Source organism: Astyanax mexicanus, chromosome 11 (genome assembly GCF_023375975.1).
Source record: "Astyanax mexicanus isolate ESR-SI-001 chromosome 11, AstMex3_surface, whole genome shotgun sequence".
Taxonomy (NCBI): domain Eukaryota; kingdom Metazoa; phylum Chordata; class Actinopteri; order Characiformes; family Acestrorhamphidae; genus Astyanax; species Astyanax mexicanus.
In genome coordinates, this window is record NC_064418.1 from 11,041,532 (window position 1) to 11,064,625 (window position 23,094).

The 23,094-nt window shown below is 40.7% G+C and overlaps 2 protein-coding genes across 2 annotated transcripts in view; one reads left to right on the forward strand and one right to left on the reverse strand.

The window, feature by feature from the left end:
• kcnh3 (potassium voltage-gated channel, subfamily H (eag-related), member 3) overlaps positions 1-19,182 on the reverse strand; it is a 220,959-nt gene extending 201,777 nt beyond the window's left edge. The window contains exon 1 of the mRNA XM_022680490.2: positions 18,625-19,182. Within this exon, the coding sequence (XP_022536211.2) occupies positions 18,625-18,700 (76 nt within the window). The 5' untranslated portion in view covers positions 18,701-19,182. The remainder of the gene's footprint in view (positions 1-18,624) is intronic.
• armc8 (armadillo repeat containing 8) overlaps positions 1-23,094 on the forward strand; it is a 318,657-nt gene that overhangs the window by 237,556 nt on the left and 58,007 nt on the right. The gene's annotated exons all lie outside the window — the stretch shown is intronic.

Here is a 23,094-nt window from a genome sequence, read left to right on the forward strand (position 1 = left end):
CTGACTGTTGTCAAGGTTTTAATCAGTCAGTAGCGCATCTGTATTTCTCGCCGCCAAGATAAAAAAAAAGAAAAAATGCCTGAAATTTACCTGAACTCACCTCACTTCCAGACCACCACACCCATCAGTGCAGATATATTCATATTCAACTTATTCAGCCAATTTTTTAACGGCTCAGGTGGAAGGCGTGAAAATAGACTGTTGACAGGGTGTAAGATAGCCTATAGAGGGCTTATAGACTTCATTTAGAAGCCTTGTGGAGAAACTAGCCCAGGTAACTGTATCAAATTGATTAATATTTTATCATATCGCAATGTTTTTAAACTACTACAATTCAGTTGTAGCTCTTGCAATACTTCAATATTTAAATATCTACTTTCATCTCTAGAAAGCTGGTGTCAAATCAATTTATTTTGTATTTTTATTTCATGCCATTTTACTTTTTTCCCTTTGCACTGTACATATGTTCATAGTGAATTGTTTTGAGCAAAACAAAGGATACATCAGCTGCGTCATTCAAATCGCTCTAATTGTGGGCAATATTTCTTGGCTGTATACAAAGTTATCCTTCACTTTGGAACTTTGGCATTCTATGATGTAAAGCCCAGGGCTGTGGAATGTTGTGAAACACAGTTGATGCCATAAACCAGCTCATCTAACGGGACTAAAAGTGACATTTTAAAGGGATTTGACATAGAAAGGACATCCATGATATTACCATTGCAATAAAACACATAAAATGTCAAAAATCTAAAAAGAAACACTTAGAGACTTAGAGACAGATGGTCACCATAAGCATGGTAATCACATGTCTAGGATTACGCAGGATTACATTTATGTGCAATTCAGGTTTTCATCTACACCACACTCTGGAGAATGCTGTTGTGTGTTTACTAAAAATGCAAAAAAGCTGAATGTCGTTTTCTGCACAGCAGTACAGCGTCACACATGGCTTACGACCAGGCATCTGCACTAGCGCTAAATGCTAATGAGTCTCGTGCTGCCGCTCTTCTCCTCAATATGCAGTCTGACTGTATATTTTACAGTCTCAACCCCCTAAATGTGTAAATGTTTCATAATGGGTCTTGAAGCAACATTAATAAAGTAGAAGTGGGGACCGCTCCTTAGGTTTTATCCCCATCCAATCGTCACAATAAAGGATGGTCGTTTTCTTGATTGCCACTGTAAATTTAGCCTGGTCTGATGCCACTGGCAGAAGATGGACTAATAAAAAGAAAAATTTAGAGAAGTGGCTTCTTTGGAAGATTATGGAGGACAGCGATTGATAGGGTGAGTTCCATGTGGCCATGTTCCTGATTGGCTGTAATAAAAATGATTGCAAGACTAACCACGTTGCCATCCTGCTTCTTCTGGAATCTGGAATCATCTGCCTCCGCAATTTAGAAGAATCAGTGAGTGGCCTCTCATTACGTCTCATCGTTGACCTCAGATGCCCATCACTCTGCTCACTGTTACATCATCACTCTGGCTTGGATGCATAAACAAACGTTTGACTTAAATTCCAGCACATGTTTCATATAGGGATGTGCTAAATATTTGGCAAATATTTAGCCCTTTGGGTTTTTTTGGCCAAATGAGAAATTTGTATAGCAAACAATTACATATTTAACAGAAGATTTAAGTTTTTTTTATGCTATTTGCTTTTAAAGAAATGAAGCAAAGCATTTATCATCACTTATATAGCTTGGTATCATTTTATACTGTTTATTACCTTGTTATAAACTGGCTGTTTTCCAGCTAAAATATACAGTCACATTAGCTTGGGTAACCTAGCATTAGCATTTGTTTGTTAACCAGAAGACTGGATACCTTTTTCTTTGTAAATTTCACTCACATATGACTTGAGTAGCAATGCTGAGGTAAATGTATGATTAGAATAGCTTTTCTGAGGTAAATTCATGATTAGAGTAGTACTACTGAGGTAAATTTGTGATTAGAATAGCCCTGCTGAGGTAAAGTTGTGATAAGAAAAGCACTGCTGAGGTAAATTTATGATTAGAGTCGAACTACTGAGGTAAATTTATGATTAGATAACACCAGTGATGTGTTAAATTTGTGATTAGAATAGCACTGCTACATGTGTGATTACAATAACACTACTGAAAAATTATTAAAATAGCATTGCTGAGGTAAATTCATGATTAGAGTAGTACTATTGAGTTAAATTTGTAATTGGATAACACTATTGAAGTAAATTCATCATTAGAATGGCACTGCTGAGGTAGTTTTAACAATTACAATAGTTCAGTAAAATGTTCAGAATTCATAAATATTTTTAAATAGTTCTTTGACAAATTTTAATTCAGTGCAGTCCTGTTCCCACTTCATCTCTCTTTCCCTTTCGTCACAGAGATCATACCTGACGTAGAGATTCTCCCAGAGGAAACCCTGCAGGCTCTTCAGGCACCATCATTACATTACATTACATTACATTACATTTGGCAGACGCTTTTGTCCAAAGCGACTTACAATAGTCAAGTACAATGTAAAATAAGTTTAAAGGTAAAACATCTTTGGATAGGGATAAAAGGAGGTCAAAGGGGAATAATAGGATAGAGGAGTGAAGGAGGGGAAGAAGGAAATGAGGTTAGAAGTAGTTAGTGTGTTAGAGGTGTTAGGAGAGTAAGTGCTCTTTGAAGAGCTCTGTCTTCAGGAGTTTCTTAAAGATAGCGAGAGATTCTCCTGATCTGGTAGTGGAAGGTAGTTTGTTCCACCATTGGGGAACTCTGTATGAGAACAGTCTGGATTGCTTTGTGTGAATGTTTGGCAAAGCGAGGTGACGTTCATTGGAGGAGCGCAGCGGCCGGGAGGTAGCGTAAGCCTTCAGGAGTGAGTGCAGGTAGGAAGGAGCCTGTTCTGTCATCACCTTGTAGGCGATTGTAAGAGCTTTGAACTTGATGCAAGCATCAACTGGTAGCCAATGGAGCTCAATGAGCAGCGGGGTGACATGTGCCCGTTTTGGCTGGTTGAAGACCAGACGTGCTGCTGCGTTCTGGATCATCTGGAGTGGTTTTACTACACAGGCCGGGAGGCCAGTTAGCAGGGCATTGCAGTAGTCGAGGCGTGAGATGACGACCGCTTGCACCAGGAGTTGGGTGTCCTGTTGCGTCAAGAACGGTCAAATTTTTCGGATGTTATAGAGCGCAAAGCGGCAGGACCGAGCAACTGAGGCCACATGGTGCGTGAAGGAGAAAGCCTTACTCCTGCCAGTCCTCACCCTGATGCCTTGAGATGCCTGATGCCTTGACAGCCCCCCCCAAACAGCCAGGAAATGCAGGAGGTAGAACTTCTTACAACTGTTCCTCTGTTCTTATGTTTTTCTAAAGATCTTTTTTTTTATCTTTAGAGAACTGCTGCAATAAACGCAGATGAGCCAGGATTGCCACTATTCAAGTCGCTGCCTACAGTCAACTGTGGCAGAGATACTGTTTATTGATTATTGCTGATTGAAAAGAGCAGCACCTGTGCATGTCCATAAGCAATCAGCTACTGGAGCACAGGCACACTGCCAAATGGTAAAATAATCAGCCTATTAAACCCAGCCTAGTGTTCTAGTGCCCTTGACAGCTGTTGTCTAATCTACTCTGAACTCTAAACTAATAAAAGTGCCAATACGGTTTCTTTGGAACAATGCCATTGGTTAGATCTCTATATATACACAATATGGGCAAAAGTATTGTGACAGCTGCTCATTTATTGTTTATTCTGCAATCAATGGTTAAAAAATGATTTATACTGCTATTCTTTTCGAACTGCTGCTGATGTAGCATTACCAAGAGGCATCACTGCACGCTCAGAGGTAAGAGCCAGATCCCCAGCTCTGATACAGCAGCTATCAGATGCCTGTGCTAACCAACATCGCCTTGTGAGTGATGTTGGGGAAAAAGCGTCATCTACCCACTCAGTGATAGTATTGCCAAATGCATCCTCTTGGACTCTCTGGCTGCTGATGTCAAGCTGCATGACCGGGATGTGAAAAAATTAGCCTTTATTTGTGGCCAATTAAAGTAATACACCAATCCTTGATTGAGTTCCTTGATGAACTCAAACAGCAGGACTGATAAAAGGATGCTGTGCCCACAATATTAACTGGTTCTAAATGCCAGCAGAACAACAGAGCTCGCTGTTGTGTGTTCACAAGCCACAGATGGAGTCACATGGTGATCACTGCTGATGGAAACTGCTAATGACTTCAGATTCCTTAAGTTCCTACGACGTCATTAGCGCTCACTCACCTCCCGCTACTGAACGCTGCTTTGTCTGTTTCGTATTGTTTCAGCATTGTCTTCCACATGGCCTTGCTTTGTGCACATTCTGAGTTGCCGCGTTGCACACAATGGCACGCAACTGGCCACATTGCTCATCTGTGCTTCTTGAATCCGATTGTCTATTATCTATTCTTCTTTTGTGCAAAACACTGCAACTCTGGCTCCACTTCACAAAAGACATTTCAGTGTAATTTTTACAAAAGAAGATGCTACATTCATCTGTTTCCCTTGTGACAGCATTTAGTTTAACAGATGTGTTACACTGTCCGCTTAGAATATAATGGACTTTACTTTATCTTTTCAGCAACACTGAGCATACAGGAGCATTTCATAGCTCTAGAATATAATATTATATAATGTTGTGCTGGTATGAGTGGATCAGAGAGAGCAATGTTGCTGAAGTTTTTTTTTTACCCAAATGTCCCAATTTTTATTGATGACTCAACATCAAAGGAAAAAGAAAGCCAAGGGTACAGTCAAAATACTTAATTCTTATTTTACAAAGAAATATACACGTAACATACAAGAAAATGGTAAAACACAAAATAAAGGATAAAGGACACACACACACAAAAAAAGAGTGGTGATCGTCAGTTTGAATCCTGTTCATGCAGCTTTCCATCAGCTACCGGAACCTTGAGAGAGCACAATTGGCCTTGCTCTCTCTGGGTGGGTAGATGGCGCTCTCTCCCTACATCGCTTCAAAGGGTGAAGTCTGTGAGCTGATGTATCAGAACCGAGTCGCTGCGCTTTCCTCCGAGTGTGCTGTGATGCTACTCGGCAATGCTGCATCAGCATCAGTTCAAAAAAGAGGCGGAGTCTGACTTTACCTTTACTTTGTATCGGAGGAGGCACGCGCTAGTCTTCATCCTCCTGGTGTGTTGGGGCATCACTAGTGATAGGGGGAGTCCTAATGAGTGGGTTGGGTAATTGACCGAATTTTTTTTTAAATAAAATTATTAAAGAAAAAAAAAAATTACAAATTGTATTAGTAGAGCCCCTTAGGCTAAACTTATTCTTATTCTTCTAATAGATTGGAGGACAGTAAGCAAACATAGTGTTTAAACACTCCAGCAGCACTGCTGCATCTGATCCACTCACTCGAACCAGAACATATATACCGGTAGTTATTAAGCTATTTTTTGGCAATGCATTTGATAGATAGAGACAGCTTAGAGCCCTAATTTTCTGCTAAACAGGTAAACACTAAGATTTAGCTTTTAGGTTAGCTAACATTCGCTAGGTAATTTAAATATCACGACCACTAGTAGAGATGGGCATTTTAAGTCATTTCAACATGTGTGTTCTCAGTTATACTCAGTGTTTCAAATGCAGCTAGTATTTACGATGGGTAAAGTGATGTAGACATGTGCTGACTAATGCAATCATCTTTAATTACTCAGTTTGTCTATAATGTTACTACTGTATACATTGCTATTTCAAAAGTTCTTAATCTAATCTTGTGCTTGCTTGTGTAGGTTTAGTGTCCTCACTCCTTAGCGTATGCTTGTGTTATTTAGTACATACTGTTCTTCTAAAACCCCCGGAGAAAAAAGTGTACAATGCAACAGGCACAGCTAAGAGACTATGACACATTGCTTTTTCCCCACATCCAGCGATAAAAACATGGCCTTTTCTGTAGCCAGACAGACAGACAGTTAGGAAGAAAAATGAGGGGCTGGGGAAGGAGCACAGATAGCTTCTGATTTGCTCTAACAGATGAGAGGCAGTAGGCTAACATCTCAAACGCCAAAGTATTACTGCTGAGATAAATGTGTGATTAGAATAGCACTGCTCAGTTAAACATATGCTTTGGATAGCACTGCTGAGGTACATTTATGAAAATAAAGCTTTGCTGAGGTAAATTTCTGATTAGAATCATACTATTGATGCTAATTTGTGATTAGAATAGCACTGCTAAATGTGTGATTACAATAGAAGTACTGAAGGAAATGTATAATTGAAATGGCTCTGCTGAGGTAAATTCATGGTTACAGTAGTACTATTGAGTTAAATTTGTGATTAGATAGCAGCAGGCTAAAATCTCTGCCATCTCCACAGTCAAATTCACTGGTGAACCTTGCCAGGAGTGACCGGCATATCAAAATTACTCCAAAAGGGCATGAACAACTCATCCATGAGGTTCCAAAAGAACCTAAAACAACTTCTAAAGAACTGCAGATCTCACTTGCCTCAGTTAAAGTCAGTGTTAATGATTCAATAATAAGAAAGAAACTGGGCGAATTTCCAAGGCAAAAAACACTAAGGAACAAAAAGTTCACAAAGGTCCATCTCACATTTGCCTACAAACATTTTGATGATCCCCAGGACTTTGGGGAAATATTCTGTGGACTGACAGGAAAAGTGTACAATGCAGCAGGCACAGCTAAGAGACTATGACACATTGCTTTTCCTCCTGGCCAGCAATAAAAACATGGCTTTTTCTGTAGCCAGACAGAAAGAGAGACAGATAGTCAGGGAGAAAAACGAGGGGCCGTGGAAGAAAGACAGATAGCATCTGATTTGCTCTCACAGATGAGAAGCAGCAGGCCAAAATCTCTGCCTACTCCACAGTAAAAATCAGTGATTAAAGTACCACAAAGAGAGCTGTTACTGTATTCACAAATGAAGAAATCACCTCCCCAGCCTTTCAAAATTACTCCAAAGGGGCATGAACAGCTCATCCATGAGGTTGCAAAAGAACCCAAAACAACAGACCTGCAGCTCTCACTTGCCTCAGTTAAGGTCACTGTTAATCAGGGCTCTCAAGTTTTGAAGTTTAGTGGGAGTGAGACTGGTGAGACTGGGGGGGGGGGGGGGGGGGGGTGGGTGTTGGTGGGTGCGCGCTGTTCTTCTTCAGTTGTTCAACGGCGGGGGGTGGGTGGATGGTGGCTGTGCGCAGTTCTTCAGTTGTTCAAGGGGGGGGGGGGTGTTGGGTTGGCTGAAACTCCACCCTCTTTGACTAGATCAAATATCTATATTCTGATTGGCTCAAAGAGAGTACATTATAACATACAGCTGATGGATTGGCAAGCGTAAGAAATACCATGTGTGGCGTGTGAGCGTGTGAACTCGCTGAGGTGCGTGAGTCTTGAGAACACTGCTTTTAATGATTCAAGAAAGAAAAGAAAGAAAAACAAAGAAAGAAATGGAGCGAAGTTCCAAGGCAAAATAGAAATTTGGGAAAATATTCTGTGGACAGACTGGAAAAGTGTATAATGCAGCAGGTACAGCTAAGAGACTATGACACCTTTCTTTTTCTCCACATCCAGCGATAAAAACATGGCCTTTTCTGTAGCCAGACAGAAAGATAGACAGATAGTCAGGGTGAAATACAAGGGGCTGTGGAAGAAAGACAGATAGCATCTGATTCGCTCTCACAGGTGAGGGGCAGCAGGCCAAAATCTCCACCACTTGACTGGAACAAATTCAGTGGACGGTCTGCAGGAAACGCAAAGTGATTAAAGCAGAGGAGTCACCAAGACACACACACACACACATATACCCAGGAGAGGTCCATCTGGTGCACAGACTCTAACCTGATTATTAAGAGCAGGCAGCCAAAATGAATATACATGACTAACTTTAATGAATATACATGGCTGATTTAAAAAGCCGTGCGAGGCTGGTGGGAGTGTACAGCAAGACAGGAGCTCACCAGTGAGATGAATAAAAATAGAATAACACATTTTGCCTCTTCTTGGCTTCCCAAAGAACCGCAACTAGATGGCACCAAGGGATTACTTTGGTACCCTCTCAAAAATAAAGGTTCTACATATGATCCTTAATCACGAACCCCCATTTCTTGGTTCCAGAAAGTGACATCTTCACAAAAGAAAGTGGGAGAGTGAGTGTTAGGAACATTTTCAAGGCTAAACGAATCATTATCTGCATTCCAACGCCTAGTATATGCTACAGCTGAGGTGGGCTGCATTTCTCAGCTGCTATGTCATTGAAGGCTGTTTCAAAATGAAGTATCCCTTTCATACTGCCAAGAAATGCAGAAAATGTTTGAATGTATCCTTCACTGCCTTCAGTTACCCACAATTCTCTGCACACATTAATCGCAATGCAAAAAAAAAAAGAAAGAAAAGAAATCTGCCACCACAAAGAGGCTGTTGTTTTTGCTTAATTAAAGAGCCAATAAGGAGTAGATTACCTGTAGTAACTGTAAAGGATGTGATATGAAGGAGGTGTCATCATACTGTATACGGAGGAAGCATGATACGTTCAAGCACAAGCCTTTCTGTAGTCAGTATATTTATATTTGAACAATGAGTGGCATTTCCACACTCAGGTTTGCCAGGTATAGAACACAAAATCTCCTTTCATTAGGTGCTAAACAGTCTAGAAAGCCTTGGCATCTGTCTAAAAAGCTAGTAAATCGAGTAAAACGTGATTAAATATTAGCAGTAAATCTAAAATATGGAGAGCCCAGACGAATACAGAAGAAACACCCTGAGATGGCTAATTTTCCCTTCAGTAAGCAATCAGCTTCAGCTAAGGTTCACTAAGCATAGCACATTTCACAATCACTAGCTTAGTTGGGCTAGTCAATTTAATTAGTTTTAGCAATCGAGTCTCACTTTTATAGTGGATTATCTAAACTGAAATAGATTTATAAGTTATATAAAAGTTAACATCCTAGTCTTTACATTTTTAAGGTACATTTTAGCAATAACCACCTTCACAGACAATGCTGGCATAACCATAGCCTGTTTTGGTGTGTTTTTGTCAGTTCCTCTTTCAGGTCTTATAACACAGTAATTATATCAAACAGCCACATGTCATGAGCTCTTTTACTCCAGAAACTTTATAGCTGCTCAAAAATGTAATTATTTGACATGTAAAACATTGCAGAATTGTTATATTTTCCTGCAACTGCCATGTTTTGGTCAAAATTTTACCAAGTGCCTGTTTTTTTTTTTTTTTTCTTTTTTTTACATATTTTTGAATGTATAGACTTTAAATAGTCTATAGTGTATATGAGTTAAAAGCATAAGAATATTGATGATAGTTCATTACATGGCTTATTACTTTGATAAAGTATATGGACAGCATCAGGTGGACTTATTTTTCTTGTATTATTATAATAAATATGATTATGCCAAAAATAAACTTTTAAGAAGATCAAATTTTTTTTAATAAGTTTTTTTTTTCCAATGAATTTCTGGCAGATGCTTTACTGCACTGTGATGTAACTATTATTAGAAAGAGTAAGTTCCGCCCTTTCTAACCATATATAGTTTATGCTGATGCGTAAAGGCATTCCTGAGTACACAAGTGAGAACACAAGGTGCGATTTTGGATGTAACATCAGTCCATAGGGTTCAATGGGTTAATGCATGAGTGGCTTTTGCAGCATTTAGTAAACAATCATTCTTAGAAGCGAAATCTGTAACTTGCTCTTATTGCCTGGAACACTAAAGCCAGGCAAGCTTAATTAACACATAATGAGTACACACATTGTAGAAGGCAGTCTGGGGGAAAAGACTACACAGTGATGGTGATTGGGAAATGGCACACGCAATAGATGCAAAAAGACGGCACCAGGAAGTGCCTGCATTCACCTCCATCCCCACCACAAACAGAAGATTATAGGATAGATAATAGGAGAGTTTGTTGGGAAACAACAGCACTGCAATAAAGATCTCTGTGACTTTAGTTTATCCTGTATTAGGATGCATCAGCAGGACCTTGGCTTCAAAGTGAGCATGTGCAGGCCTCCCCCCAGGCCCACCTGCAGCTATGCACCTGTTATCACTTCTGAATAACTGAATAATGTCACTTCTCTGCCTGAATATCGCATTAAATCATTATATTATTGTTTATTTAATTTCACCTCGAATAGCACCTAATGTAATCTGTTCATCCCTGTAAATCATTTGATGTGATGCTGCAGGTTTCTTACGATAACTGCTGGATTGGGGGATGGGCAAAACATCTGGCCCCAGTCTTTTGCATGAATCAAGGTTGTTCGGCACAAACTTATCTCCCAACAGGGGGCGCTCTCAGTCGCAATGCGACTCCGCTAAGAAGATCTGAGCTGAACTCATTGTGCTTCCAGTCACTAATCTTATCAGCAACACACACACGGATTAGAAGGAGAGCGGCGCTGACTTGTTGTAGAAAGAAAGGCTGAGATAAGAACTTGAGCGAGTAAGAGGCATAAAAATGTCTTTTCTGCACCGCAGAACTCCGCCTTATTCTGCAGGGGTTGTTCCGTCCCTGAAGGGTCTCCACTAGTGCAGCCCACACTGTACGCACCGGCTTTTCTACCATACATCCATCTATCTTAGTCAAGAATAGATCATACAGGATCACGACCCTGTATTACTGCAGACGATCGATGGTGTCTGACTCCTGCTGCCGAAAAATAGAAGCTAGAATGGTTTGAAAAAGTGATACAGAGAAAGAGAGAGAGAGAGAGAGAGAGAGAGAGAGAAAGAAAGCTTTGACCACCTGGCTCACTGCCCAAAGAAAAGAGTCACACAGTAGGTGCCTTCAACAGGAGTTTTTGTCTTGTTTTGGACCTAAAGAAAAACGCTTTTCTCTGTTATCACTCAGGAGTGTGTCTAATTGATCATCTAGGCCAATAAAGCCAAGCTGCAGCCAGCTGTTAATGTTCCACAGATCCATACTTTGCTACAGATTGTAAAAAAGAAAAATCCAAAAATCAGATTCACACCACGCCAGAACAGGCTTGATTGTCGGACTGACAAATCTACTGGATCAGATCTCCAAAACTGTAGTGTAGGCATTAATTTCTGTGCCATAAACTAGCCAATCAGAGCAGAGCTTATAGTTTATAGTATAGTCCCCCTGGGTGCTCTATAATAAGAAAATTATAATATAGGTAGAAATAACAACAGGGTGGTAAGTAGGATGGTTTCATCCAAATAAAAATGTATGGCCGAATACCCAACAAATTTTTCGCCAGTTTAAAAATATATATTTTTAACTTATTTTTAACATTAAATAAATTAATTTGCCTAAACTTGTGTTTGTGTTTTGATTTAAAAAAAAAACACTCACTGTACATAACAACAAAGCACAATAAATTATATACACTATAATTGTAACATGTGTTACATTTATTAGTTAGCTACAATTAAAGCTAAGTGCTACAATTCTAATCATAAATTTATGACTATGTGCTATTCTAGTCATACACTTAGCTAACTCAATGGTGCTATTCCAAACATACATTTAACTCAGTAGTGCTAACCAAGTTACATGTGTGTTTAATTTGAAAAGTTTGCTTTTGTTAGCCTATATGCTGCTCACTAGACAGTGTAATGAAGCTTAGTCAAACATTTATATTTGTACATACATATAATAATAAGAAATAATAATAGCTTGTGTAAAAGCATTTTCCATTTACTTAAACGATTTAACTGGACGATGCTGGGAACACCTTTGTAACGCCCACACATGAGCAGTTGAAGAGGGGCATTGCGATTATGTGCAATGACGTGACAGAGCAGTGTAAATGCAGTGTTACTCCAAATCATTTTGGTTGACAAAAATAAGTAGTGCAGTTCTAGTAAACACTTGTTGTGATAGACAATATCTGAGCAGTTATCATCCCAAACAAACTCTCAAAATTTCTATATCCACATTAGATATGATCTTAAATACTGGGTAAATGCGTTCTGTGACAGATTTAAAGGTTATTTGTTTGTTCGAGCCTGTCAGGATTACGATTGGCTGATTTCTGGCCTGCCACTGTGTTGACACTTGCCTGGCTGTTATTCCGAAGCTCTGAATGTGACATCACTGCCAACTCGCTCGGCAACCAGACCTGAACCGTGCGCCCGTTTATTTTTTCGTTCGTCATTCTGGGATGTGAATTAATGAGGGTGTGTGTGTGTGTGTGTGTGTGTGTGTGTCAGGGCTTAGCTGAGCTGATGCACTTCTTATATGTTTAGTCGAGTTCTGCGGCACCCTGCTTCTGAACAAGTGCACTGTCCCTGTTCCCAACCAGCAGGCAAGAGGCCTCCATGCATCTTTGACACTGGCGGGAGTTAATTACAATGACTGCACTTCTACTGCTGGAGGTGTGTAATTAGTCGAATGTGTGTGTGTGTGTGTGTGTGTGTGTGTGTGTGTGTGTGTGTGTGTGTGTGTGTGTGTGTGTGTGTGTGCGTGTGCTTTGAAAGGGGAACGGCCTGCGTTTATGCACTCAGAATTATACTGATCACTCTGCCTGAGCCTCACAGCCTTGATGGGAGGACAGAGTGAGAGAGAAAGAGGGGGAGAGAGTGAGAGAGATAGAGAGAGAAAGAGAGAGAGAGTGTTTTTTGTCTTCATTTTGATGCCATCTCACGGTAATGATTCTGCATTGATGGCTTGGTTGGGTCAGAGCAGAGTTGGGGGTTAAATATATGCAGAAATGAGCACAGAATGGTTCTCAGATCCAGTGGGGGATGGTCTTATCTTCTCTACATAAAAAGAGATGAAGAGAGCAGGAGATATCTGACTCACTGAGACAGTTCATGTCTTTTGTCTGGTTGAGGTGATCATCGATTCAATATAGATGTAAGAGATCAATCTAATCCTATATATAGAGAGGGTATACATTGATGTCACTTTCCCACCGGGACACGCCCCCTTAGGCGAAACATTCTAAGATGTCTGTGTCTGTCTGTGTTTGTCTGTGTTTTTGGAGGAAACAGACAAACAGAAAAGAAACAAAATGTTCATACAGAATACTGAACACGTTTTTTTTTCTTTTGCAGGTTTTCATTTTCATTTTGTCACTTTTTTCAACACCAAATAAATTTAACAGCCTACATGCATTTTTTTTCTTGCTTTTCAACAAAATAACAACATTCTTTATAAATATTTATTAAACACTGAACAGTCTTTATAACCCAGCAGACATGCTAACAGAGTGCAATACATTTCATTTGGTCTTTTGATAAACAACAAATGCGGAAGGTACGTTTCAAGTAGCTCAGCTTCTATCAGTTACTATTCTAGACCTGTACAGCTCAGATCTTTCAGCTTGAAAACAGCCAGTTTGTGAAGAGGTAGTAAAGCAAACAGATACTGAGTATAATGAATGATACCAAACACTTTATTTAAATTAATATAAGCTAGTATTAGGGATGTCTGTGCATTGTATGCATTGTATCGCCAAAATACCCTAAAATATGGAAATATTCTTTTAGGGCCATATGAAGCATCAGGGTACAATTTTTTTGCTCTTTGTAGCAAAAAGGGAAATTCACACTGTTCTAATTTTTATGTCCAGTATTGTTTAATCCTGGATATATGGAGTGCTTTATTGGTATTATCACATGTTTGACGTGTTGGATATACAGAGAGAGAGAGAGAGAGAGAGAGAGAGAGGGAGAGAGAGAGAAAGAAAGAGAGAGATACTTTGGTAAGAAAAGAGAGAGAGACACATATTACAATGAAGAGAGATAGAGGCAGATACGGACACAAAGAGAGAAAGCTACAAGTAAAGAGACAGACAGAGTGAGTAAAAGTAAGACACATTAGTAAGAAAAAAGAAAGAAAGAAAGAAAAAAGTAAGAAAGATACAGACAAAAGATACAAATAGAGAGATACAGAGAGAGAGAGAGGGTGAGAGTCCAGTATTTCTTAATTTACTTCAATTATTAATATCATGACATGTTACATCATCAACAATCTGATGAAAATCTCAATAGGGGTGTGCCAAATCATATCAAATGCAATAATATCACCAATTACAATTTAATTTTCATTTGGTTGCACTAGTGAATTTTTAATTAATATTTATTTTCAACGTATTGTCTGTCGCCAAGAATATCGTTCTCACAAATATACCCTGAATTTTTTTTGGATATTATTTAAGGGCCATATCACCCCACCCTAACAAGCAGAGCATAAAAATGATGTTAAACCTGGTGTTATTAAAAACAGTTGGACTTGACAGCAATCCGTCTAATTAGCAAAAAAAAAAAAAAAAAAAAAAAACAATAGTCTGGCTTGTTACCTGGAATTGGGTTTTCTGGCATTTTATGTACCTGATTATAACACTGGAGAAAAACACTAAGCCAGTGGTTCTGATTCCTGGTCCTAGAGTATTACTGGCCTGACTAATTTAGTGTTGTCCTGTTGTAACACACCCACTTCACCCAGTTCACCTCAGAGAAAAGGAGAAAAAGAAGAGAAAAGCGTAAGACAGGAATATTTAGTTATGAGATTTACATATTTTGCTAACACAAAAAAAGTTACGTTAAAGTTTCCAGAATAATGAAATGCGTTAAAGTTGATTTACTGGATGTACTTTTAAAGAAGGAACAAGGTTTACAGATTGTCACTGAATTCTCCTTATTTAACCATGCCTAGATCGATACAGTTTTCTATTATAGAGCTCCTTTTAAACCCCTACTAAAGGGTAGCAATAGTGTTGGCAGAGTCTCTATAACTGCACTGTGCCAAAGTCAGAGAGCACCTGGTAATGGCTTTCATTTCCAGTTAAATCAGCTATTAAATGCAAGGTCTCTATTTCTCTTTTCACTGCTTTTTTTTTAGTAAAATCCTACTAAAAACGTTTGATATCCCCAAGCTTTTGATATAAAGTGTTGTTTATAATGAATTGAACCTGGGCTAAAGACGAGCTTAGATCTGTTGTGTTGTTTTAGAGAGTGCTGGCAGATCAGGAGCTGCAACTGAGTCTGAAAGTCTATTGGATGTTTTGTTGCACAGAAGGGCCGCTTTCACACGCCGTTCATTCCAGCATCACACCCAAGTTTGAATCATAGCCTGTAAAACATGGTCTTATTTACACAACCTTTACTGAGATGAGTCCCATGACTTTTGCCATGTCGTCTGAAAGTATGGAAGAATGCTGCAATGACCTGCATTAAACGTTGATATGATTTCTGTCAGAGTTTATTGTCTTTTTTTGTTTGCACGGACAGATTTAGCCAGATGCTACCAGTCACAATCATTACCACGCACTGCACTTTCCACTGTGGGTGGTAATGTCTTCTAAGATGGTGTGCACGTAACACTGGTTTGAGGAATCTTAAATGCATTTCCAAGCTGTTCTCTAAGGAAAGTCTTTATGATCAATTAACACTCTGCTGTCCCTTGATTTTAAAGTTATACTCTCAGGAATACGGAATACATGAAGATACAAGTACAAATGTAAAGTAGTATTATGTGTGAATTGGTATTTTTGCTCTTGGGCTCCCCCTACAGTTGGGGAGTGCTTTGAACAGACCCTAACACACACTGCATACACATGTGTTTGTTAACCAAGAGATACAGAAGAGAAAGAATACAAGTATACAACAACGCTATAAAAATGTGTTTGGAATTCTGTATTTGGCCTTCAGATAAATGTTTTATTTTGTTCGGTTTCAGTTTCGGACAAAATAAAATCCTTTCAGTACATCCCCATTTTATAGGCTGCAGTAAAACCACTGAGTAGGGGTTATACACACACACACACACACACACACACTTGCACATGTATGCACAAGGTTTAAGAGAGAGATACAGACAGCAAAGAGAGACAGAAATTGTAATAAAAGAGATCGAGAAACATATAAAGAAAAAAGAGAGAGGCTTAGTAATAAGAAAGAAAGAAAGAAAGAAAGAAAGAAAGAAAGAAAGAAAGAAAATCATTGTGTGAGAAAAAAAAAATTGAGAGAGAGGGGGCAAAGAGAGACAGGCTGGTAAGAAAAGGAAAAGAGACATTAGAATAAAGATATGGATAGAAAGAAAGAGAGAGGGATTAGAAAGAAGAAAAACAGAAAGAAAGACAGAGAGAGACACAGGCAGATTTTGATAAGAAGAGAGAGAGACGCACATATAAGAACGAAGACAGAAAAGGAGAGCGAGCGAGAGAGAGAGAGAGAGAGAGAGAGAGAGACACATATTATAACGAAGATAGAGAAAAAGAGAAGGAGAGAGAAAGAGTGAGAGAGAGAGAGAGAGAGAGAGAGAGAGAGAGAGAGAGAGAGAGAGAGAGAGAGAGAGAGAGAAGAGACACGCGCTCCGCAACACCCTCCGCCCACACACGCTCACACCGTGCGCGCGCCCACAAACGCACGCGGCCTTCTGTTCTAAAGCACAGCGCTGAGCATGTGAACACACTCCCCTTTGTTTTGTTTCTTCAGTTTCTTCTCCCAGCTGGTCCAGCAGCCAGAGCAGAGCAGGATGATGTAAAATCCAGCAGAAGACAGAAAACGGAGAAGCAGAGCGGAGAACACTGAACAAAGAGCGCGAGAGAGCTGGCCTCAGACAATACAATCAGCTTCTCCCTCACACAGCCTCGCGCTCAGCCTCGCGCACAGCCTGCACTGCCTGTTCAGCACCACGGACAGAGGAACCGTCTGCGATGAAGAACCAAGGAGTCTTCACTGTAATTTAACAGATCCTGCTTCCTCCAGCACAGCGCCTGATCTACAGCCTGCTGCTGCTGCAGGCCTGCACCATATCGCCTTCTGTTAATGACAGTAGAGGACCTGAGAGAGAACCACAAAGTACTGGAAACAAAGCAAAGCCTGAGACACAATAATAGAAGACATAAAACCTAGAATAGCAAGACTCTGTCCTAGACTGAACAAATACAGAAATGGGAAAATCCTCCATCCCATAAAAACACCACAGCTTGGCCCCACTGCTGAACAAACACTTACAGGGTTCCTTTGTGGCCATCTGGCCTCCTATTGACACGGCCAGGTGTAAACTCAGCACAGCAGCAATCCTGTTTCACCACACAGAGCTACTGGCAAATAGCTGGCCATTTCCCCCAGCTTTCCCAAAAATAAAAATTATAATAACAAAGTATGAAATATTCTATAATACAGCAAACACAACCCATCAGAATGTCTAAACAATGTCTAAATATAAAACCACAACACAACATACAGTATGTACGTGTCAAATGGTTCCTGGTTTGTTTAAATGGAAAGTCTTTTAAATATGCTGTGATCTTGCTTCAGAATGTTATTTACCCTGTGCAACAAAAGCTTGTGAGAAATATTTCTAAAAGCCACTAGAAGAACCCAAACAAATGCTGAATGAAAAAGTCCACACATGCAGGGCATATCATAAAACAAGCCCAAAAGAACCTTTAAAACTACTCGTTCAAACTAAAATCTATCTGAAAAGAGACCAGAATTAGACATAAATCCCCTTAAAGTAGTCCCAAAACAACATTCAAAATAATAAATCAAACTCCACCTTAAAGGTTCAAACAAAAGTTCCAAAGGAGCATTGTATTTTCAGACAAAACCCACAAGAGTACCCCAAACTAAAATCCATAATAGCTCAAAATAATTTGCTAAATGAACAATTATAAACTACCCCAGATGAGTCTTCAAAAAGCATTTAAAATAACCTGCTCAGACAAATCCCCCACCAGATTACCTCAGACAAAACCCACTAGAGTATCCCAAACAAAATACACCAGATTAGCCCAGACAAAACCCACTAGAGTATCCCAAACAAAATCCATCAGATTACCCCAGACAAAACCCAGAGTATCCCAAACAAAATCCACCAGATTACCCCAGACAAAACCCACTAGATTAGTCCAAACAAAATCCACCAATTTAGCCATGATAAAACCCAGTGTATCCCAAACAAAATCCACCAGATTACCCCAGACAAAACCCACTAGATTAGTCCAAAAAAAATCCATCAATTTAGCCCTGATAAAACCCAGTGTATTCTAAGAAAAACCCACCAGATTATACCCCAGACAAAACCCACTAGAGTATCCTAAACAAAATCCACCAGATTAGCCCAGATAAAACCCACTAGAGTATCCTGAGCAGAACCCAGCAAAGTACCACAAACAAAACCCTACAAAGTACACCAAACAAAACCCACCAAATTTCTCAGACAAAACCCTAGAGTGTATCCCAAACAATACCCACCAAATTACCCAGAAAAAAATCTTAGAGTATCCCAAACAAAACCCACCAGATTACCCCAAACAAAACCTTAAAGAGTATCCTAAACAAAACCCCCCAAATTTCCCAGACACAACCTTAAAGAGTACCCCAAACAAAAGCCTAGAGTATCCCAAACAAAACCTACCAAATTACCCAAACAAAACCCTACAGAGCATCCCAAACAAAATCAACCAGATTACCCCAAACAAAACCCAGAGCACCTTAGACACAAAACTGGATTTACAACCAAAAGAACATTCAAAATAACACAATCAGAGCTCATCTCAGAAGTTCAGAAAAAAAGCTTACAATGAACCCCGTACTTCCAGCCAAAACCAACCAGAGTCCCCCAAACAAAAGCCCATTAAAAGACAATAACAAAGCCCCTTTGGGTGGGCGCAGCTCGCTCCCCGGCAGGTACTTACGGGTGCCGTCGAAGCGGGTGGCGATGGTGTCCAGGAAGGTGTTCTGGGGCGCCAGCAGTCCCCTCATCACCGGCATCCTGCTGCGCGTGGACTGCGACCTCCTCGGCCGGCGCCCCGGGGCCGCGGACTCCTGCTCAGCCCCGAAGCCCGGGAGGAAGCGGGACGTGCCGGGAGCGCATCCCAGCCCCTGCAGGAGCGCGGCGATCCGAGAGCCGCGCGCCTCCACCGTGGCGGTTACCGTGCTCCCCCCGGTCAGTGGAAAAGCGGCATGCTCGGAGAATACGCTCACTCACACTCTCACAATCCGAGTTCACCTCACTCCAGAGTGAGAGGAGTCGAGGAGCCCACCAGAAACAACGCAGCCGTGAGCGCGCGCTGCTCTGTGCGCGAGGCGAGTATACGGGTGCGTGTGAACCCCGGACAGCCCGGTCCGGGTCCCCAGCGTTTGTTTGCTTTCTCGCGAGTTGCTACCGACAGCAGCAGATGTTGGGTCACGTGCCGGGAGCACCGGGGGACCTGAGGAGGCTCCGCGCGCTTTGTGCGCTCCGTGGCAGGGAGAGCTGGGTTTTTCCCACCCGTATTGAGACATGCCCCGCCCCCTGCGCTATGATTGAGTTGGTTATTGGTTACGTATCTAACTCATTAGTAATCCCATCACTTAGTTATCAATACTTAGTTATCATTTTCGTTAATTTGTTAACTCTGGTATTTACAATTGATTTACTAATTGGTCCTCTGGTTTATTCGTTGATCATTGATTTATCAACTGGTTAGTGCATTTGGTTATCTATTAGTCAGATCATTGGTTTATTTGTTAGTTAGATCATTAATTTATCCATTGATTAGCTCATTGCTTTATCCATTGCTTGGCTAATTGATTGACCCATTAATTTACTCATTGGTTCACTCATTGGTTATAGTTCTTATATTGGTTTACCCATTAAATATCTCATTTGTTTATGTACGATATACATCATGTGTTTGTCCATTGTTTCGTTGGTTTATTGTTTTGTTACCTGTGTGTATCCATTAGTTAGAGCATTAGTTTGCATTGGTCATTGATTTATCTATTGATGAGATCATTGGTTTATCATTGTTTGGCTAATTGGTTTATCCATTAATTTGCTCATTGGTTCATTTATTGTTTACAGTTCATGGGCTTATCAATTTATTATCTCATTGGTTTATAGGTTTGTCAGGTTTTTCCACTAGTTGGTTCCATCATTTATCCATAGGATCATGAGTTTATCCATTCGTTAGTTTGTTGATTTATCCATTGATTAGCTTGCTCATTTATCCATTGTTTGACTAATGGTTTGTTTATAGTTCTAGGGTTTATCATCTGATTATCTCATTGGTTTGTAAGATTTGATTATCCAGTAGTTAGGCAATTAGTTTATCCATTGGTTAGACAATTGTTTTAATCATTGGTTACATTGTTGATTTATCCATTGGTTATAGATCATCAATTATTAATTGGTTAGATCAGTGGTTCCCATTCCTGGGCCTGGAGGACACCTTGCTCTGCACATTTTATTAGTTTTCTGCTCAAACATGCCACCTACAATTAATATATTCTTGTTAATTTGCTAATTGGTTGGATCAGACCATTGGTATATCCATTGATTCTATCATTAGATAGAAGGCCATTGGTTTGGTCATCAGTTTGGCCATTATTAGGTTCAATGATTTTAGTTTAATGAATTAGTTAGCTCATTGTTTATATATTGGTTTATTAATTAGTTTATCTATTATTTAGCTCACTGATGTATCCATTAGTTACATCAATGGTTAATGCTGGTCCAGTAATTAGCTTGCTGGGTTTTTTTTTCATTAGTTGGCTCATTGGTTTGACCTTTGAGTTATTACCTTACCCAGTCAAAATGATTAGTTGTAGCTCACATGGGTGGAACCTTTTGGGGGCTATCTGGGGTCCAGGTGGGCATAGGATTTGAGGAAGCTTGTACATTGTACATGTAAATGTACATTCATGTTACAAGTCCACTGCTTAAAAAGCCTTCTCTCAACCCCGCCCAGGTTGACAACTACAGACCGGTCTCACTGCTACCCTTTCTCTCTAAAACACTAGAAAGAGCAGTTTTAAATCAGGTCTCTGGCTTCCTCTCCCAGAATGACCTTCTGGACCAGAACCAATCTGGGTTCAAAAAAGGACATTCTACCGAGACGGCTCTGTTGTCTGTGACTGAAGCGTTGAAAACTGCCAGAGCTGCAGGTCAGTCCTCAGTGCTCATTCTGCTGGACCTCTCGGCCGCATTTGACACAGTCAACCATGACTTCCTCCTAACTATACTCTCAAACATGGGGATCGCAGATAATGTGCTGTCATGGTTCAGATCATACCTCACTGGGCGCTCGTTCAAGGTGTCGTGGCAAGGACAGCTGTCCTCAGCCCGCTCCTTATCCACTGGGGTTCCCCAAGGTTCGGTACTGGGACCCCTTCTCTTCTCCATATACACCACCTCTCTTGGTCAGGTTATCCGCTCACACGGATTTTCCTACCATTGCTTTGCTGATGACACCCAGCTATACCTGTCGTTCTCACCTGAAGATCACTCAATCTCTGCACGGATTTCGCAGTGTCTCTCTAACATATCCTCATGGATGAGGGAGCATCACCTTCAATTAAATCTCTCAAAGACTGAACTTCTGGTTATACCAGCAAAACCATCTTTTCAACACAAATTCTCTATAAGTATCGACTCTCTCTCTCTCTCACCGACAAAGGTTGCTAGGAACCTGGGTGTTATGGTTGATGACCAACTCTCCTTCACGCACCATGTGGCCTCAGTTGCTCGGTCCTGCCGCTTTGCGCTCTATAACATCCGAAAAATTAGACCGTTCCTGACGCAACAGGCCACCCAACTCCTGGTGCAAGCGGTCGTCATCTCACGCCTCGACTACTGCAATGCCCTGCAAACTGGCCTCCCGGCCTGTGTAGTAAAACCACTCCAGATGATCCAGAACGCAGCAGCACGTCTGGTCTTCAACCAGCCAAAACGGGCACATGTCACCCCGCTGCTCATTGAGCTCCATTGGCTACCAGTTGATGCTCGCATCAAATTCAAAACTCTTACAATCGCCTACAAGGTGATGACAGAACAGGCTCCTTCCTACCTGCACTCGCTCCTGAAGGCTTACGCTACCTCCCGGCCGCTGCGCTCCTCCAGTGAACGTCGCCTCGCTTTGCCAAACATTCACACAAAGCAATCCAGACTGTTCTCATACAGAGTTCCCCAATGGTGGAACAAACTACCCTCCACTACCAGATCAGGAGAATCTCTCGCTATCTTTAAGAAACTCCTGAAGACAGAGCTCTTCAAAGAGCACTTACTCTCTTAACACCTCTAACACACTAACTACTTCTAACCTCATTTCCTTCTTCCTCTCCTTCACTCCTCTATCCTATTATTCCCCTTTGTCCTCCTTTTATCCCTATCCAAAGATGTTTTTCCTTTAAACTTATTTTACATTGTACTTGACTATTGTAAGTCGCTTTGGACAAAAGCGTCTGCCAAATGTAATGTAATGTAATGTAATGTAATATTACTGTGACCCTGTTGGGCCTCCCAAATGGGTGGCATCACTAAAGTCCATCTTCTTTTTACATGAGTCCCATCTAATGTGGACAGGACAAAATTTAAACCCTCCTGCTTCCATAACTGACCCTTATGGTGCCTATTAATAATATCCATACTATGTGAAGCCAACATGGAATCTGTGGACTAGACGTAGATGCCAGTTTCCAGTTGGATTCCCATACATTGGCATGCTATGTGGGTAGCAGATTGGGGACTATAGCCCTATCCGGATGGGATTAGTTTCTCAGAGGGACGTCTGTGAAAATTATTTCACACTTCTACTAGAACTTGTGCTCCTGGACTACAATTGAAAAAATAGGTGGACTAGTGAGTTTTTTTGGCTTTCTTGGTCACATGACTAAGCGCTCTAAAAGACACTGTAGCAGACATAAGAGACATTGGCTCTTATTTCGGTTTGGGGCGAAGCCAAATTCCACCAAAAATTTAAAAGAACAGTTCACAACCACAAAGTGTGGGAGTCCATATGGAAACGCATTTGTGAGCTGTGTCCATTTTCACTCGCTGTTGTGTTTATGTAGATCTCTATAAGTGTAATTATGGTGTGTCGCTGTGGACAAAAAGCTATTTTATTATTGCATTACCGGATTACCACAAACTTCATGTCAGGTCTTTGCCCTGTTTCCTGTCTGTTGTCATGTTTCTCTGTTTGTTTACCTGTTCCTCGTGCCTGTGCTCCCGAGTAATTTTCCACTTACCTGTGTTCATTAGTAACTCCACCCCTTAGTCCCAGGTGTTTCCTGTTTCCAGTTTGTGTCCACCACTATTTATAGTCTGTGTTTTCTAGTCCGTGTCGACCCTTGTATGTTTTTACATCTGTCAGTGGTCCTCGTGTTTTCCCATTACTCCTCAG